This window comes from Cloeon dipterum, chromosome 1 (genome assembly GCF_949628265.1).
Source record: "Cloeon dipterum chromosome 1, ieCloDipt1.1, whole genome shotgun sequence".
NCBI classification, from domain to species: Eukaryota; Metazoa; Arthropoda; class Insecta; order Ephemeroptera; family Baetidae; genus Cloeon; species Cloeon dipterum.
Genome location: NC_088786.1, coordinates 33,135,247 through 33,154,796, shown reverse-complemented (window position 1 = coordinate 33,154,796; position 19,550 = coordinate 33,135,247). Strand labels below are relative to the sequence as shown.

The following is a 19,550-nucleotide window of genomic DNA, read 5'->3' as shown; positions in this document are numbered from 1 at the left end:
GCAACATCACGTTATGGTGTGGACGTAGTTGGGGTAGTGGTGGTGGTGGTTGTGGTAGTTCTGGTGGTTGGAATTGGAGTCTTGGTCTTCTCCGTTTTTCCATTCTTTTTTGTAGTAACTGGTTTTTTCGTGGACGTCGTCTTGGTAGGCTTCAAAGTTGTAGACTTGGTTGTTTTAGGGCTGGTAGGCTTTTTGGTTTTTTCAGTCTTAGTTTCCTTTCCTTTCTTGTCATCCACGGTTACTTTTGTCGGTTTTGCCTGGGTTGTCGCTTTGGAAGGTGTACTTTTATACTTATTGGTTGATTTTTTGTCATCCTCGACACTATCGTTGGCATCATTACTGTCATTATCACAATGGCACAGGCTGGAGAGCAGAACTACAGCGAACAGAGGCAGTAGCAGCCGCATGTTCATGATCAAACCGCTGAGAGTGATGAGAAGGGAGCAGAATCGTTCACATGGCTCTTTTATACTGTTTCGAGCAAAGCAAACGGAAATTGCAACAGATACAGCGCATCAGGTATCAAATCTGAAGGATACAGCATTGACGTCAAAAATATACTTGGAAATTATTTTGAAATGATGAATCGTGCCTGCAATTTTATTTAGAAATGGAATTCATAAAATCAACAATCGTTCCTGCTGCCGCCACCTCAAATCGGCCCCGAACTGACCACGGCCAGCTTCTTCACGGCCGCCGCCCTCTTCTGGGCTTTCTCGTCCACGGCCCCCATACACACCCAACCGCAACGGCCACCCAAAGATAACTCGAAACCGAAATTGTCCTTTTCAGTAGAGTCTATTATTGGAGTAAAGTGAACTTTGGGTGGCATGATTTGATATGTTAATTAATTGTTGTAATGTTGAAAAACCAAACTGTTCGACTTGGTAGATTTTTTGAATGAAATAAACTGTTTTGACTATCGGTGCTTTTTTAATAAGTCAAATATTGTATTGAAATGATTTTTTGTTATTGAATATACGTGGACATTTGTAAAAAGGTAAGATTGGATAAGAAAAAAAACAAAAGGTACCGGCTCTCCAGCTGTTGTCTGTCCCCACGTAGGTCATCAGCAGAGCTTTTACTCCGCTTTTAACCTCTCTAGGGTAACGAGTATTCGAGCCGTTGAGCCAGTCAGTACCTGGTATGCAATTCTCCACAGTATTCGGCCTCGGGGTACCGCCGAGTCTTTCCTGTGCAGATGTTATGCACCCTCACGATGTGAGGCGACAGTTTATTAAGGGAAATCGTGGAGTTCAGGACTTAGGAGAATAGTGACAGCCACTCTCCTTATCCTTATTCAGCGCACGCTCCCCAGTAACTCTCTGCCGACCATGAGTGTTTAATGCTCTCCTGTTTATTTGTAGCTATATGACTAGAAAGCAGATGATTATAATTTTAAAATTTCGTTTAATGTTCTTTATTTGGTGACTTCATGAAAATATTTGAAATTGGTACCAAACGACAGCCTGAAGTTTTTGTCATTTTTTAAAATAAATATACCTTTAAATTCAAAATTATTTGATTTTATTTTGGTTAAAAACATGGGTAAAATAATCGTAACTTTTTCGAATGTCCCAATAGTCAATGACTTTGCCACGAACCAATAAACCACCCACCTTTGAAAAAAAACCACCCCCACGCCGTCATATTTTTCCAATGAAATTGAACGTGCAACCTGCTTCATTGGCTGCACCGCTGCAGTGACCGCTACCGCTTCAGCACTTGCAGCGGAGAGAGAGAGAGAGAGAGAGAGAGAGAGACTGCAGGGGGCGGGAAGTGCATCTTACAGCAAGAAAAAATTACGACAGAATAATTGTTAGTTTAAAAAATTCTTTATAGCTTTGTATTGAATCCGACAGAAATTTAAAAAAAAACAGCTGTTGTAGAAGGAATCCAGTTTATTTCTCTAGTTATGATTGGTTTCTACCGTAAAAGTTAAAAAGGTAACGTAAATAGTCCACATCAAACCACTGGTGTGTTGATTGCGACAAGTTTATTTCAGCTTTCTGAACTATCCTTCACTGCCAGTGGGACGTACTTACTGATTGTGAGTGATTGCTAAATAAAAATATCCATCTCAAATTTTGTGTCAGTTCACCTGCTATATTTTTCATGAAGAACATTATATTTTACGGATTTCTTCATAAAATCATCCAATATTGCAGAGCATAACGCAAACTTGAAGTTGCACGAGATTTTAAGAATCCTAAAATAACACAATTCTAGTGAAATCCCAAGTACCCAAAAAAATGATCAGTGCGGCGACGTTCTAATAATTAGCCAAAAATGGTAAAACTAAAACCCGTATTTAAATAATTGGAAACACAACAAGCTTCAAACTTGAATTTCTCAAAATTAATATTGTTAAATATGATGAGCGAAAACTGTAGTATATATATATATATATATATATATATATATATATATATATATATATATATATATATATATATGCTATTAAACAAAATTTTAATAATTTGTAAATTGTAAAATTCGTGGGGCTAAAACATTGTGCTAAAAACCTTACATTTTAACCATACAATTCAATCAAAATATGGCCAATAACACAAGGTGACTGTTAAAAAAAACTAAAATTAAAAAATTAATTTAATTTAAAATAAGTAAAATTTTGTTTGATGCCCTCATAATTCAAACTATTCCAATTTTTAGCTGATTGAAATCGAGGAGAATTTATTCCGATTAAATAAAATGTTCAGATTGCAAAGCTTACTTAAATTTATTTCAAATACAGAAACAGCATAATATTAGTTTGGCCGTGCTCAGGGCGGTGCGACAGTGGTGGTCGTAGTCGGGGTGGTGGTAGTAGTAGTCGGGGTGGTGGTGGTGGTCTTACCTGTGGTGGTCGTGGTGCTGGCTTTAGTGGTAGTTGTTTTCTCCGTTTTTTCCGTCTTTTTGGAAGTGGCAGGCCTAGTAGTTGTTGGTTTTTCTGTCTTCTTCGTAGTAGAAGGCTTTGGAGTAGTTGGTTTTTCAGTCTTCTTCGAAGTAGAAGGCTTTAGAGTAGTAGTTTTTTCAGTTTTCTTTGAAGTAGAAGGCTTTGAAGAAGTAGGTTTTTCAGTTTTTTCAGTCTTCTTCGAAGTAGAAGGCTTTGAAGTAGTTGGTTTTTCCGTTTTCTCTGTCTTCTTCGAAGTCGCAGGCTTGATGGAGGTTGCTGTGTCCTTGCTGTCACAGAGGCACAAGCTGGAGAGCAGCACGAAAGCGAACAGGGGCAGGAGCAGACGCATGGTTATGACCAGGTTGTGGTACTGCTGAATAAGATAGACAGCAGGATTCGCGCACGGTCCTTTTATACTAAAATGCTCGCGGGAAAGAGCTCAGACGGAAGTGAGCAACGTATATCACTCTGAAATTGTCAAGTTGCAATTTGCGGTGAAGTTTTGAAAGGTAATTCATAAATTATAATATGTGGTGAGTCTCGGACGACACACGTTATAGTCATAAATTAAAATATTAGACATCTACCAACTGCCATGTGTTGTGAATAAACTGCATTATTTAAATATGTTCTTCTTACTAAACAGTTTATCCTGCAAGGAATGGGATTTATATCATTTAATTTGATATAGTAATTGAAATATACTTTTGTGCACGAAATTTTATAATTGCATGTAAAAAATTGATAAAAGAGTTAATTGTATTATTGCTCCCTTTCTTAAAAACATTCAAGATAAAAAAGATTTGGTGGAGAACGGCGCTAAAGCGCGTCCTTGCCCGTGCGCCTCTTTGTCTCTTTGTGTGGCTTTTGCATTATTGAGTCTTTGTCAGGCTGGTCGGCCCGAGTTCAAGAACTCCTGTTTTTGCCAGGTAGGGTTGAGAAGTGGGCCGAGGCCAAAATGTTATTTACGCGTTGCCTGATCTAGACATCTAATCGAAACACGCCCAAGAGCATGCAAAACAACACTTCCTTGCCGTTCATTTCCACCTGCTTAAACTGCCTTTCTTTTATTGGTGTATAGCGAGCTGTGTGTTAGAATATCAAATCTCAAATCATAATTCAATCGTACAGGGGAAAATACTCGATGTAAAAATGACCAAACACCAATTTTTCTTGTAAGTGTGTGCTTAATATATTGATAATATTTTTAGGAGCAAAGGGCTTTGTATTTATTTAAATATGAGCATTTTAACCAAACGACGACCAGCAGTTGCGCTTTTTAAAGCCACGCAGACATCTAGTTGATTGTGCAACAATTTTTGTTCCCAGCCTTCGACGTTGACATACATTTCCGATTTGAATGGCGGCACTTGCAATTACTGATTACCCTGGTAGATAGTGAAATGCGAAATGTGCACTTCAAGTTTTATGACAGTATGACAGTAAACTTCGCCTAGCATAAATCACTTGACACGGCGCAGGAAGCTGAGTTTAAATTAGATACGTGTGCAGTAAAATCTCGCTACTTGCTGGTTTGCACCTTTCCAGCATGCGTGATTTGGCTTCACGGGACGAATGTCTAGCGTTTCAATGCAGTCCTCGGTGCAGAGGCAAGTGGCCCTTCAGTGGGCTGCGTCCCTGTGCGGCCTGGTGCGCCCATGTTATCCATTCGCGGTGTTATTGGGACCCGGGTTTCAGCATTCGTGCTACTGCAGTGCGTGCCCTTCCCGGTCCTCGGACAGGGATAAAAAGAGTAAAAAAAACAGTTTTGAAACATATGGGTCAAAATCAGAAAATTTATGAGTAAATGTCTATTACAACTTTAACCAGTGAATTATGGTTGCAGCCTAAGAATTCGGTATTTTTTCTCTGATTGTGATTTGAAACTTATAATAAAATGTGTAATATATTTCGCTCTACAATTCTAATTGAGGATTGAATTTTTATTTAATTGATTTAATCGATAAAAGAAAAGTAAACACAGACTTTTAGAAAACCCGGCATGAAAATGAAGCCAATCAATTGGAACGACTGCATAGAAGCGCGGTCTCGTCGCTGCTTTTGTCCCTTTGAAGCGTTGGCGGCTTTTGCATTATGAATAGTGGAGCCAGGTTCAAGAACTCGCTTTTTGTTAAGGGTGAGAAGTGGGCCAAGGACAACATATTCATGTGTTGCTCGACCTAGACATCGCAAAACACGCCCAAGAAACAAAGCAACACACCACTTCCTGCTACTTGACACGTCTCCTGAGCGCGCGAAAATTGATTAACGGCCTTTTCTGGTGGTCAGTTGATAGCAATCAAGTAAAGAGTGACCTACATTCAATCGCTCCATGCTAAATTTTAGCCACTTGTTTAATTTTCAATGAGTGCTTAACTAAGTCGCTCCCAAAAATGGACAACATACGCAAAATTGTTTTCCTTCTTAATTAGCTTGATTTTTAAACAATTTCATGAATTGCATTTAAGCAGAAATCGGCCTCGCTGGTCTATTCGAAATTCTAACAAACACATAGCTCGCTATATACACCAATCAAAGGAAGGCAGTTTAAGCAGGTGGAAATGAACGGCAAGGAAGTGTTGTTTTGCATGCTCTTGGGCGTGTTTCGATTAGATGTCTAGATCAGGCAACGCGTAAATAACATTTTGTCCTTGGCCCACTTCTCGCCCCTGGCAAAAACAGGAGTTCTTGAACTCGGGCCGACCAGCCTGACTAGACTCAATAATGCAAAAGCCACACAAAGAGACAAAAAGGCGCACGGGCAAGGACGCGCTTGCCCCTTTCTTGTATAGTTTGTCGAGCGCCGTTCTCCATCAAATAATTTTTATCTTAAGATTTTTTAAGGAAAAAGAGCATTATAATTATTTCTTTTGCGTAATTATTAAAATTTTCGTGCTCAAAATATATTTTAATTACAGTATATCAAATTAAATGATATAAATCCCATTCCTTGCAGGATAAACTGTTTAGTAAGAAGAACATATTTAAATAATGCAGTTTATTCACAACACATGGCAGTTGGTAGATGTCTAATATTTTAATTTATGACTATAACGTGTGTCGTCCGACACTCGCCACATATTATAATTTATGAATTACCTTTCGAAACTTCACCGCAAATTGCAACTTGACAATTTCAGAATGATATATATGTTGCTCACTTCCGTCTGAGCTCTTTCCCCGCGAGCATTTTAGTATAAAAGGACCGTGCGCGAATCCAGTTGTCTATCTTATTCAGCAGTACCACAACCTGATCATAACCATGCGTCTGCTCCTGCCCCTGTTCGCTTTCGTGCTGCTCTCCAGCTTGTGCCTCTGTGACAGCAAGGACATAACCAAGGTGAAAACAACGTCGACTAAAGCAGCAGCCTCCAAGAAAACAGAAAAAACTACGTCCATCAGGCCCGCGACTTCGAAGAAGACAGAGAAACCGGAGAAAACGGAAAAACCAAAGCCTTCTACTTCCAAGAAAACAGAAAAACCCGAAATTACAAAGCCCAGTACTACGAAGAAGACAGAAAAACCAAAAACTACTAGGCCTGCCACTTCCAAAAAGACGGAAAAAACTGAAAAAACGGAGAAGACGAAGAGTCCTAAACCGACAACTACCACTAAAGCCGGCACCACAACCACCACAGGTGCGACTACCACCTCCACTATCCCGACTACCGACTCCACTACCACGACTACCGACTCAACTACCACAACTACCGAGTCCACTATGCCGATTGCTGACTCCACTATCACGACCACGACAGCGTCCGTACCATAATATGCTGTTTCTGTGTGTGAAATAAATTTAAGCTTTGCAATCTGAACATTTTCTTTATTTGGAATGAATTCTCCTCGATTTAAAGCAGGTAAAATTTATAAGAATTAGAAGACACATTTTTTAAAATTTTAACCAGAATTAAATCTGCGCAAGAAATCTGTGGAGTAAAATTAAATTGAGCCAAAACATGAAAATAGTGAAGAATAGCACTCTTTTCTGCCATTGTTTCTATCAGATCAATGATTTTGTTGCTGACGATGTCAATGGCTTCATCGATGACCAGCTAAAGTGTTTTCCTGCACTGAGTCGCGTTCGATTCAGAGTGGAACTCAGTCAGCCATGGAGTTGAGAATGTTTTCTAGACCCAGTTCCAGGACGAATGGATGGATTGCTTGGCGAATGTACTCGATATTGTTTATTGCTGTGCACCACTGCAAAAGCCACGTGAAACTTTTATATTTATAACAGGAGATTAATAAATCCCTATACCTCTGTTGTGACTTCAAACCTCTTGCTGAAGGCGTTTTCTGTCTCTCCTAAGCCAGCCACTCTTGTGCTCATTTTGGCAACGTAGAATTCGGAAAAACATCGTGGAAGTAAAAACGACAATTTGCAGATTATAAAACATTCTGTAGCTCCACTCTCTCCAAATTATATGTAAATATATAAAAAGTGTAATTGTGAGTGTTTCAATAACACTCAATATTTTTAGATGTTAGTATTTTATTCAAGATTTTAACAAATTAAAACGAGATTTAGTCCAATCGTGATTTCCTGTACTTTATTACCAAAGAGTATTTATATTATTTTTCTTAAGAAATCTCTATAAACTAATATCTGACGAGCTGTGATAAAAATTCCGATTTGGCCGTGGAGGAGCGTCGTCCGCGAGTGTCTCCTCGCGCGCATCTCACTCTCACGGGCAAGGGTGCAAGGTCTCGACCTTGGAGGATGCGCGCGCCCCTTACTCCCCCGGCCGACGCACGCCACCGGGTAGACAGGCACTCACGCTCTGGCTTGTCGGCGAGGCGGACGCGGGCAAGAGATTTCGCATGCGGTTCAGGTGGCCCTTCGCCAAGATAGGTACCACCCTGAGCACGCGGCCTCCGGGGCGGGACGAGGGCCCCGGCAGCAGCAAGAAGGCGCCCCCGACTGTGGCGATCAAGCGGGCGGAGAGCGGCCGCGGGGCAGTTGGCAGGCGCCGTGGCCCCGTTTCGCTCGCGTCCAAGCACCAGCTTTACCAGCAGCAGCAGCTGGCCAAGGAGGCGAGGCCGAGCCGTGGGCAGAAAAGGGCCGAAAAGGCAGTCAAAAGGATGGAGGTGTTGCACCACGACCTGCTCCTCGGCGCGGCCTCGCGCCTCTTCAAGGCCGCCCCCGCCTGCTTCAGGAGCAAGTCCAAGGACGTCCGGCTGCCGCTCATCAAGTGAGTGTTTCACCTTACTAAAGCTTACACCTTGTTGGAAATATGAAAAAAGAAAAGAGTAATTGATGCCAATGAAGGCAGTAGCACACAAGGATGAAAAATGCTATTTTTAAAATGAAGTCGAGACGGTTGAAATATTTTCCTCATCAAAAGAGATGTTTAAAATATCAAAATTTGATAAGAAAACAGTTATTTTTTAATGTGTAAATTAAAATTCGAGTGATAATGAGTTTTTTCGAAATAAAATTTTAAGTGATTTTGATGGGAGTGTAAAATTCGCAATTTTACTTCGTTGTAAAAGAACTACTCAATTCACGCTCAAACTTGATGGCTTAAATAATATTATTAGAACAAATTGCTCTAACAATAACAAACAAGAAGTTTAATCTGATACCGCACTTATAGATTACGAGATACATTTCTGACAATATTTGTTAAATAAAGATAGGTTTAATTATTCAAGTTACACTACAAATAAATACGTCAAATCAAAGATATTTTAAATATAATCTTAAGAGGGAGTAGAGGGACTAATTTCAGCGGCTATATTTAAATCTTTTAAAATTACAGTAAATATTTTTAGTTAATTAATTGATTATTTGCTAAATCGGTTTCAATCCCATGTGTCAGTTGGAAAGTCGAAATTGACTTTTCTGTCTTGCGCTCGAATAGCATGACGTCAATTTGGCTCGCTCACGTGCAGCAATCTTCCCTTAAAGTCTGCTACACTGAGCGTGACTATCACTGCACTATTGACTTGAACGCGAAGGATACAACCAAGCAGTTAATAATTACAATAGAGCATATATTTCAAGCAGTAAACCGTAAAATGCGTCACCCTTCAAAAATCGTCTTAATGTTTGGATTGCACAGGCAGAAGTTTAATGCATGTCAGATTCTTTAACAGCTCATTGACATCAGCAAAAGAAAGTTTAGATTTAATTGTCAAAGTAGCATGCAAAAATTGGTCATTTTCAAGCTAAAAACTATCATTTCTCAAGAGGTTTGAAGTATATATAAAACTCCACGCAGCAATAAACAATTTTATGACACCCAGCTTTCCTTGACCAATTTCATGTTTTAGCGCCACGCAGTAGACTAATTTACATACACATAAGTTTTCCCGCAGCGGGGCGTAAGGAAAAGTAGAGATGCATTCATTGGTCTTTCGCAACAATTTGTGCGTGCTCTCCTTGGCCCCAATTTGCGTCATGCCGAAAAAAAATCGAGGCCAAGTTCTTTTCCTGCTAATCACCCTCTTCGAGTTTTTCTCGCGCTCCGCATATACGTACTAACGTGTCAAAGTGTCGCCGCGTCGGGAAATCGATGGCAAAAAGGCATTGGGACTGACCCTCTTATTTCGCAATGCACAATACTCCTCGCACCTTGACGTACTATGCACATATTATAATAATGGGGGGAAAGAAAGAAAGGCGATTGATCAAAGCCGAGGCCAAACGATTATGAATATGGATAAAACGCCGGAGGCGGACAGGCGAGCTAAATCAGCAACGTCAAAGAGAGAATTAAATGCAAAAGAGAGTTCGGAGCAACGACTGGCCTTCGCGGCGCCGGAAAACAAAACACAAGCCGGGTAGCTCAAAAGATGGACGGTTATCGTGATTGAAAATTCAAAATCAATATTATTCAGGAAAGGGAATTATTGAACAGATAAGCACATGGACAGGCACTAGCCAGATTTTAGATTTGAACAAAATTATCGCACTTTTGCTGTTTAAATAAAATTTTAATTTCTTACGCCCGACAAACTGCCCTAATTTGCGCCAAAATATTATCATATCATTGCTTCTTTTGTTTAATTTGATACACTAAACAATTGAGTCAATATTGTTGGTCATTCTTCATTGCAAAATTTTAGCCATCCGAATGGAACACAGTACATAAGGAAGTAACAAATATTCAAATACGATCGTTTCAGACTTGTATTTATGCGTCAATTGTCTTAGTTTCTGTCCTTATCTGTTTGCTTCGAAGGGAGAAAAGAAGGTCAACTCGCGACACGACGCAAGGTCCGCCACATTATTTATTATTTATTTCACCGCCGAATTCGCCAAGCCAATTGTATCAGTCATTCAACCAACCACCGCAGCCGATTATTATATTTCCAAGCGAAAATAACACACAAAAAGGCCGCTGTTTACGCTTGTCCATATATGCGACCTGGAAACGTCTCTCTCGCTCTTGAGATAATTTGAATTTTCTGCCGCTGCATGGCGTGTCACGAGGTCACGGGGCCGGCTCGTTTGCATTTAGGGGTGGCACCTCGGCCAGTGGTCAGCGGGGCGGCGCGTGCGCCCCTCGCCGCTGGTCAGCTCCGAGTGGCCAGACGGAGACAGGTCTGCCAGCGACGAGCACCAGCCATGGACGAGGCCCAGGAGAACGTCAGGGTCGAATTCGAGGTGACCCTGCCGCTCAGCGCCCTCAGGCCCACCTGCCACTCCATGTGGGGATGGTAACTATCGGCCGATTTTTATCTGATTTTTTAAGACTGGAATAGATTTCAAATTCCAATATAAAGTGGTTCTAATTACAATTTGTGTTTAGAACGGAATGGAAAAATAACTATACAATAATCTCTGCTCAAATTATTCCGAAGCTAAAGGGTTTTCTCAACCATATGAGATTTTGTTTAAAAAATACGTTCTTGTCAAAAAACAATATTCAGTTTCACATATAAATATTAATATTTATAGTTTTTAAGCGTCAACAATGCTAGTATTTAGGACGTTACCTTGTATCCACATGGAGTAATTCACGTTTTGGTGTGTCCTTGGTAACCAAGGCCACGCACATTTGAAGGTGACAATGAATCAATTGCGGTCGAAAGTAGTGTGGACGCACAGCCAGAATAAATCGATTTTATAAACGCATGACTGCTGGTTAAATAATAATTACAATCCTTTTAGTAGCTTAAATTAAAGTGCTCGTTGAGCCGCTTAATTTGTAGAGTCAAAATATACAAAACTCTTAAAGCATCAAATGCGGGGAAACTATTTAAATCATTAGGCCAATTTCATGAGTTTGTGCAAGGGTCATCTTCAGGGACATTTTTAAGATATTTTCTGTGTTTACGCAGGATTTTTTCGTAATTAGATTTCTGTAAAATATTAGCATTGAAAATTTTTATAAAAGGTTTGCCTTTTCATTTGAAATGGTAACAACTTTGTGCAAAAATATTTATAAAAGCAAAAAAATGAGATGAAAAAGTGCTTTTATTATTATCTGTAAGAAAGACGCATGGATCTAAAATATCGGAGAGAAGGTTACTTGATTGTAGTTCAAAGTCAAACCCGCGGCGATCAATCAAATGGTTAAACGATAATCCTTCTTTTAGAAGAATATTGGCTTTGAGAAGAATCCCGCATAAGTTCGTAGAGTGTACGTAGCTTTTGCTGCGCAGCCGACCTTGGCGCACGCAACAAAACTCGCGGTCAACACACCCGACGCCGACACTTCGTGCAAGTTCACACTATACGCGGTAACGAGCAATATGTGTATATGAGTCGTTGGCCGGCAAAATTATAAGAAAAAAAATCAATCATGCACTAAAGCTTCCTTTAAATAATTTAAGTGTTGAGTACACTACACGATGCTTAAAATATTGATAGGTTTTGGCAATATGAAACATTAGATTTTCGCAAGGAGAATCCAGCACCGAAAGTCTGAAGCAGAGAAAACTGTGTTACAATTATACCACCGATTAAACATTACAAGAATCTAGAAATCCAAAAACTCTTTTCTGGCCTTTGCATGGCATTGCGTCAATTCGTCGTCTTAAGCCTATCAAAAACCAAGCGTGTTGAGCATAACATCCCTTTCGGATTTGGGAGGATTGCTTTCGGCAGTAAATTTCGCTACTTGCTGCTTTTCCAGCAATTTCACGGGTCGAATGTCTTGCGTTTCAATAAAAGACCACAGTGCGGGGGTAGTTAAACGAGCAGTTACTTTTCTGGAAAGGACTTCCTCTAATGAGGATCGTGCTCCCACGTTAATCGTTCGCAGAATAATTGTGACTTGAAGTTTTCACGAGGCGTTCGCTATCAGGGGGTCGCCAATCTCTAAAGAGATGAACCGATAGAAAAGACAATAACTCTGGAAGGGAGAAGCAAGTTTTTTGCTACGCAAATAATGACAAAATTATGGAGGATGGTGCAGGAGGCTCTCACCCATAGATTTTTTCTTTGTTAATGCGAAATTCTGAATTTCGTGTGAAAATGTGCGTACAGTGTACACAACGGCGCACGTAGATCTTTGAGATTTCTAGTACGCTTCGTGATAAAGCATTTTTTAACGAGTGTTTTTTTTTATCGAATCGCCGCTTCAACCATAAGCTGCAAATCAGCTTGCAACTATTTATGTAAGCTCAAACAAAGGTCAAAAGGGTCCCTCCCAGATTCGGGAAATTTGCAAACCAGCAAGTAACGTGTTGGTGCTTTCGCGGAAGTGAAATCAAGCGGTCGTGCAGAATGAAAATCACGAATCTCGGTGTCGATCTTGTAGTGCATTAAAGTGGACAAATAAAATCAATATTTTATTCCCAAACATTTAACACATATAAATATTGTGAAGAAGTATTTCACAACAAAAATAAAAATAACACAGTGCATTCCTCGGCGGGAAATCAATGAAAGTTATATTATTTGGCGAACGAGTCACGCGTGGCGCGCGGGTTGCCTAACAGCACGTTCCTGCAGGCGCTCGCAATCGAGTTTTTCACTTCGGGAGGTGCGTGCGGGAAGGATTGGGAGCGTGAATGCAGTAGCCAAAGGCACTCGTAAAGAGGAAGTCGGGAACACAACATGAAATATTCATTGAAATAATGATATTGCTTTTTTTCTTTCCTGTGGCTGTTTAAAAATATATGTGAGATCATATTAAAAATACTGAACACTGAGACTTTTGAGACAAATGTCAGAGAACTTGACAGAAAGTTTTATTGGAAAATTTTATAATTAAAATACAATAAGAGAAAAACTGAGATATTTAAATCGTAGTTGAAATATTATTCAGATTTGATTTATCAACATAATCATTGAGTACTTAGTACGAGACTCGGTTTCTGGTATTCAGCTAAACCCTTTTTCTTATATGTTCTAATTTTGTGTCTACCAATGTACCATTTCGTAAACTTGTAGAAGTCGATAAGAATTTTGGCAGTAATTTAAGTGAGACTAAAAATGACAAAGCACGATTAAAAATGTAATCAAGCACCACATTCACTGAGCCTTTTAATCAGATCTAAGTTAAGGAAGGCAAGAGTAATTTATTTTGAGAGCAAAGCAATCGAGAAAGGCTAATCAAGAGCGAAAATCTGTCTGCAGCGCAATGACCAACCTCATTTTTGGCTATCAAGCCAAACATATCCATTTTTGATGACGACTGTGCCTTTTAATTGCCCGATTTCTTGGCATTCTTTGCCCAAAAAATTGTCGAGGCTCGTACGCGTGAGATAGAATCGAAGTGGAACATCGCGATAAGTGAGCCGGAAGCGAAAAGGGACGCAGGCGTGCGGAGACAGAAAAAGCAGCAAAGCGCCGGCGGGGGTGAGTGTTCAGTTGACAGTTAGCTGCGGCTAGTGCTGGTCACCATGATCACCGAGGGCTTTTCCACCACTTACAAAATCATCAAACTATGGTGAAAAGATTTTACCTCAATTTTGAAATTCATTTTAAGCCGCCGTTGTCACAAACGGTTTTTTACAGCTTCAGTTTTTCTATTTTTACCAAATTTCATTTTTAGGTCAAACCAACACTTATTCTGGTTGATCTGTGCCCTTTAAGACATTTTATTTTATTTTTGGTTTAATTTTTAATTTTTTGCAGTTTGTTTAAAAGAAATATTTTTGTTAATTTTGTATTGCTGCATAATTGTGTTTTTATTCATATAATTATATTGGATATTACTTTTACATTACATTCTTTTCATTTTTCAAATGTCTGGATTTGTGAATGTGAATGCAATATTACAGTCAAAAACTTTTTTAATTTAATTTGTTTCACTTGCCAAGAAGTGAGAATTATTGTTATCGCTAAATTGCATAATTGTGCAGGAAGCAAAGATTTTTTAAATTTGCCTTTAAAATAATGTCTTTGTGAGCTTTTTTAAAGTTTTTTTCCCAAAGTATGATATTTAATATTAAATGAATGAAATCTTTATTAAACACCAAAGGTGTACAATAGACAGAGACATAATTATTATGGATATCACCGTTCACTGCTCGTATTTGCTTTAGCAGCTTGACACAGTGTCTAATTGTTCTTATCGCAGTCAAGGAAATGGTAAAAGTTACTTGATTTATCACAAAATTTGCACCCACATTTAAGCTTAAATGAAACACAATTTTTTAAACTGTATCGATGCAATCAAAACAGAGAAAAAACCGACAAAAACTACAAAGTTGGTGCAAGATCTCATTCTATACGTTAATTTATTTCCAAACTCTGGAGATGATGAATGCAATGGGCGCAAACGTAAGCGAGAAGAATCCAGGCTTGTGTGTTAGGAGGGCGCGACGGCTGCCTTTGAATGGGCTGCTGAGAGGCCAAAACGTAACTCGCACAATGAAGAAATCAATTTGGCCTATTAAAAGAGGATACTCGCGCACCTACAGCCGGCGAAATCATTTCTTGGGCCCCACTCTCGGGCTATTTCGGCCGCGCGAGCTGACATTGAGACTAATTTGCAAGTGAAATGAGCTGAGATCGCGTGCGAGTTCTCCTCTCCAACCCCCTGAGATGACCTCGTCGCCCACTTTCAACTCGCACCCCTTCTCGGTGTAAATCTTACTCCTTTTATTAAGCTCAACCCCTTGCACTGATTCTGAACAGTCGTAAAGCCCTAAATTATTTACTCAAACGTAGTAGCCTGCTTATTTTTTCCTAAACAAATCACACAACAAAAATATTGGGACGAAATATACTTGGCACAGTTAGATGAGCCATTTTATTTTTTGTTAATGGATTTTAGATTTAAATATTGAATTTGAAATTGCTTTTATTGATGTGAAAACAATACAAATTATATAATTTACGACGAGAGAGTTTGGAATTAAGGAAAACATGGCCCGACAATTTTATTTCAGGCGTGTTGGTGTCGGTATTTTCGTCCCTCAGCTGGCCAAAAGAAGGATTATTATTGCTCTTTCAAGGTGCAGGTGGGTGCAGCTTGATTGACCACTCAATTATTCAGAATGCGCGCTTTGTTGTTCCCCCTTGGCCAGCTGAGTTGGAAGCGTCGCCAAGGAGATTTTATCAGGTGCTCGCTTTTGCCGCATAAGAAAAAGGTCAAAACTTTAGCAGTCTATTCTCTGACTCAAAACTCCCAAAGCTGAGAGGGTATCGAAACGGTAAAATCATGGGTTTTTTCGGGAGCATGTTTAATGATCCATTCTTCACCTGGTAAGTCCACCACCGTGTGTAAAAAACTTTCTCACGGACATAAGAAAAAAATCGTAGTTTCAACTAGGAACTCCTGTGCCGTTAAGTAATTATAAGTGGCAATGGTATTTTAAGTATATAAAATAGCCATGATCGGACAAATGAATGAAAGTGAATTGAGCTAACCCATTAGGTAAACTTATGCAACCTGGGAAATTCGCATGTCTCACTGGTTGCGTCCCGCATAGCAGGCGCACACACGGTTGACTTCTTTCTGTAAAAACAACAGGCGATAATAATCGAAAGGAAAAAGCTGAGAGTAATTAGGGCCACACTCGACACAGCAAACACACACACACGAATATGTGGGTCAGTGGTTTGCTGACCCCGTGCGTCGGCATGGAAACAACTATGACTGAGAGTGGCTTATGCTTTCAGCAACCCGGCGCCGCCCGCGCCCGCCTTCCAGCATGTGGCCAGGATGATGGACTCGCTGCTGCTCGACTCGATGCAGCCCTTCACCTTCACAAAAATCACCACGCAGCAGCTCAACAGGCCCAAGAACAAACAGCCCAAGCAGTCGAAACCGGCGCCGATGAAGCCGCAGAGGCAGGCGCCACCTCCAACAACAGGTGAGCGATCAGGACTCAGGACGCCGAAGAAACTGGATAAATAGTTTCGGCGTCTTGGCTGGCACCTTAATTCCATCAAAATTGCATGGCAGTCTATTTGACGAAAATTTAATTTTGTCCTGAGTTTAATAAAAATTAGTTTTGTATATTTCTCGAGCAATAGCAGGGTGCCAGTCAAGACACAAAACCCATAGCAGAAGAAAAAAATTCAAAGACAGTGAAGATGAGGCCCGAATTATTTACCAAACCCAAGATATTTTCAATATAAGTAAGATCTGGATTTTTGTTAATTTTTAAAATTGAATTTCGATTAACTAACGTGTAGAATTTGAGGAATATTAAATCTCACTCTCTCGACCGTCCGATTTCAGAACGAGCGGAGCCAGTGGTCGAGCCGGCGTCCTATGAGCCGAAGAAAGCGGGCAACCCGCCGAGCTCGGACAAGTGGGTGGCGTCGCTGCGCAAGCGAGACCCAGAGTTGCAACCGAGCCTGCCGGCCATCAACAACCGCAGCAGGTCCAACTCGCAGACGGCCGGCTACCCGCGCGTCAAGTCGCGCTCGGTGGACCGCATCCACAGCCGCATGAAGCCCCTGAAGCCGCTCACCAAGGCCGTCAGCAAGGACGACGAGCTGTGCCCCTCGCCCAAGAGCGGAAAGGGCGCTTTCCCCCTCGGACCTGGCGTCGAGCCGCACCTCGTCGACACGGTCGAGAAGGACGTGCTCGTTCGCAACCCTGGCGTGCCCTGGGACAGGGTCGCCGGACTCAGGGCGGCTAAAGCGACTTTGCAGGTGGTTTGAATTTATTTGACCTTTTATAAATAAAAATTAGCAAAGTTGTAGAAAGTCTAAAAATTGTTCAAACAAAAAATTTTAGAGATTCCAGATTGAACAAAAATTACTTCAAAAATATTTTAGCAGTTCATATATTTTTTTAAAACTTCTGCCCATAGATTTAATCCTTATTCTAATGTTTTTTACACCTTTTTTAATTTTTTCTTCTATTATTAAAATGTGGCAATCTTTGCGCCTTGCCGCACTGAGCTCCTTTAATGAAACGCCAGAAATTTGTCTCTAAAAGCCGCTGGAAAGGCGTGAAAAGTTGAAAACCAGCATGTGGTTGAGCTATTCAAATTTTTACCATCTCTGACATAGGGCACATTTTTTTAAAAAAAATAGAACCCGTGAAGTTTTGAAAAAAATGTCCACCTGATGCCCTAAAATATAAAACACTCTATTTGAGAAAAATTCTCCTGATCAGGAAGCAGCGATTTTGCCGCTGATCATGCCCGAGTACTTCCGGGGCATCCGCCGGCCTTGGAGGGGAGTGTTGATGGTCGGGCCGCCGGGCACGGGCAAGACCATGCTGGCCAAGGCCGTGGCAACTGAGTGCAGCACCACGTTCTTCAACATTTCCTCGGCCACCCTCACCTCCAAGTACAGGGGCGACTCGGAGAAGCTGATCAAAATTCTGTTCGAAATGGTAATTTTCATAATGCATTAAGAGGATATAGCGGGTCTAAATTATGTTTTTCTCGACAGGCACGATTCCACGCACCCTCCACCATATTTATCGACGAGCTCGACTCGTTGTGCTCGTCGAGGGGCTCCGACTCGGAACACGAGGCTTCCAGGAGGTTTAAGGCCGAGTTGCTCATTCAAATGGATGGACTCGATTCATCCTCGTAAGCGATATTTAATTTGCTAAGGTTTACCATTTGCAGACTTAAAACACTACTTTTTGATTTAAAAAATTAAATAGTAAAGAGTCCGATCAAAATTATCCTGCCCAGAATTCATTTTTTTAGTGTCATATCTACAACAGAAATTTAATTTTTTATTTAATATTGATTTTGCATTAATATCAACAGGGATGAAAGAGTGGTAATGGTTCTGGCAGCGACAAATCACCCTTGGGACATTGACGAAGCCTTCCGAAGACGCTTTGAAAAGAGAATATACATTCCCCTTCCTGACGGTGAATAAAATATTTTATATAAATTTTACAAAAAATAAATAAATTTATATTTTTCAGCTGAAAGCAGGGTTGAGCTGCTAGAGTTGTGCCTGCAGGGCGTTAAACTAGAGTCCGGCGTTAACCTAAAGTCGCTGAGCTCGCAGTTGGAAGGTTACTCAGGGTGCGACATTGGAAACGTCTGCAGGTGAAATCTAGGCTTAAATTGGCAAAAATAATATTCGCAATATTAATTTGTAAATTTTCGTGCAGGGATGCGGCGATGATGAGCATGCGGCGGATGATCACGGGCAAGACGTCGGACGAAATTCGCGCAATTCGCAAGGAAGAGGTCGACCTTCCGGTGACAGCGGACGACTTCAAAGAGGCCATCTCCAGGTGCAAGAAGTCCGTGTCGAACAACGACAAATCGCGGTACGAACAGTGGGTCAGCGAGTTTGGTGCCAGCTAATTTCGTCCATGCATTGTGAAACAATTGCGGCAATTCGACGCGTCGGCGCCGGGGAACCGATATTCGCAGCCGCGGATTCGGTGGAGTTCCCATCAAGGGGGAAACTGTGATAGACGCGACGACCATGAGGCGGTATATAGCGGATTTTCTTTGTAATTTGTCGGCCACGTTCGTGACAAAACGGCCAAATCGATGTCAGACAACAATCAATGCTCACTCGACGTAAAGTTCGGTGGTATACGTAAAAATGTACCCTATTAACTTAAAAGTTGTGAATTTTACGGGTGCAAAATAATACATACGCTCGGGCATTTTCCGCCTCAGTAAAATGCTTTTGGACGCGGATGGAATTACACTAAACGCATTGTGAATGTTTTTCTGGTATTAATGAAAAATATCTGTTTTTCTGATAAAACATTGTAATATATAAAGAAATAAAAATCTGTTTTTAAATAAGAATGACACGTAGTTAAAAAAATTTGCATATTATCTTAACTATCAAATTAAGACAGAAGTGCATAATTATATTCCTTAACAGTGTGGAAGCTATCGAGGTCAAGGATTACTTCTTTCTTGACAAAAATCGGAACAAATTATTATGAAAAATGATATTGGATATTGGACTCCAGTGGAAACAGCGAGAAGTTGATTCCGTCGCTGTTTTAATTTCTGTCTATGGTCAGCTGCGGTCTTTATTAATTTTCAAGAGTTAATCAACTTTTTGGTCTCGTCCTGTCCTGCCTTGAAAGGGGAGTCTGATTGAGGATTTGACTAAGACTGACACAAAGATAAACTTGAGGGTTGAGAGGAACCGCGCTTTGCCGATTTTTCTCATCCTTAGCCTGAAGACTGAAACCCGGAAATAATACATAAATTTCACACTTGTACAGCCGCAAGCTAATACCAGCTAAAAATGCCTGCTTCCTATTTTTTTTTGTATTATTAATTATCAAAATTCGAATAATATTATGCCTGGCGGCTTATTCCCATCTTTTCTCCCTCCCCT

The 19,550-nt window shown here is 40.5% G+C and overlaps 4 protein-coding genes across 6 annotated transcripts; 2 read left to right on the top strand and 2 right to left on the bottom strand.

The window, feature by feature from the left end:
* Positions 1–11: 11 nt before the first annotated feature.
* Positions 12–407, bottom strand: LOC135948215 (salivary glue protein Sgs-3-like). The gene has a single exon (XM_065497377.1). It carries the CDS (start codon positions 405–407, stop codon positions 12–14), a length of 396 nt encoding a protein of 131 aa, XP_065353449.1.
* Positions 408–2,783: 2,376 nt separating this feature from the next.
* LOC135948161 (salivary glue protein Sgs-3-like) lies at positions 2,784–3,245 on the bottom strand. Its single transcript, XM_065497284.1, has one exon. It carries the CDS (start codon positions 3,243–3,245, stop codon positions 2,784–2,786), a length of 462 nt encoding a protein of 153 aa, XP_065353356.1.
* A 2,913-nt stretch (positions 3,246–6,158) lies between these two features.
* LOC135948086 (salivary glue protein Sgs-3-like) lies at positions 6,159–6,668 on the top strand. Its single transcript, XM_065497161.1, has one exon. The coding sequence runs from the start codon at positions 6,159–6,161 to the stop codon at positions 6,666–6,668; it is 510 nt and encodes a 169-aa protein (XP_065353233.1).
* Positions 6,669–7,606: 938 nt separating this feature from the next.
* Positions 7,607–19,000, top strand: kat-60L1 (katanin p60-like 1). 3 transcript variants are annotated; one of them, XM_065497729.1, is made up of 8 exons: positions 7,607–8,091; positions 15,927–16,120; positions 16,492–16,910; positions 17,380–17,601; positions 17,661–17,803; positions 17,990–18,096; positions 18,154–18,280; positions 18,346–19,000. In XM_065497729.1, the coding sequence occupies exons 1-8, from the start codon at positions 7,721–7,723 to the stop codon at positions 18,542–18,544; spliced, it is 1,782 nt and encodes a 593-aa protein (XP_065353801.1). In that variant the 5' UTR covers positions 7,607–7,720; the 3' UTR covers positions 18,545–19,000. The 3 variants fall into 3 exon arrangements, with proteins under 3 accessions (XP_065353801.1, XP_065353802.1, XP_065353803.1); XM_065497730.1 differs by lacking the exon at positions 7,607–8,091 and adding an exon at positions 10,280–10,564; XM_065497731.1 differs by lacking the exon at positions 7,607–8,091 and adding an exon at positions 13,386–13,746.
* The last annotated feature ends 550 nt before the right edge of the window (positions 19,001–19,550 follow it).

Bases quoted from the DNA above. Each gene is read 5' to 3' on its own strand.
- LOC135948215 (XM_065497377.1), bottom strand. From the start codon at position 407: ATGCGGCTGCTACTGCCTCTGTTCGCTGTAGTTCTGCTCTCCAGCCTG.
- LOC135948161 (XM_065497284.1), bottom strand. From the start codon at position 3,245: ATGCGTCTGCTCCTGCCCCTGTTCGCTTTCGTGCTGCTCTCCAGCTTG.
- LOC135948086 (XM_065497161.1), top strand. From the start codon at position 6,159: ATGCGTCTGCTCCTGCCCCTGTTCGCTTTCGTGCTGCTCTCCAGCTTG.
- kat-60L1 (XM_065497729.1), top strand. From the start codon at position 7,721: ATGCGGTTCAGGTGGCCCTTCGCCAAGATAGGTACCACCCTGAGCACG. The intron at 8,092-15,926 runs GTGAGTGTTTCA...TTATGCTTTCAG, and splicing joins GTCCGGCTGCCGCTCATCAA to CAACCCGGCGCCGCCCGCGC. The intron at 16,911-17,379 runs GTGGTTTGAATT...TCTCCTGATCAG, and splicing joins CGGCTAAAGCGACTTTGCAG to GAAGCAGCGATTTTGCCGCT.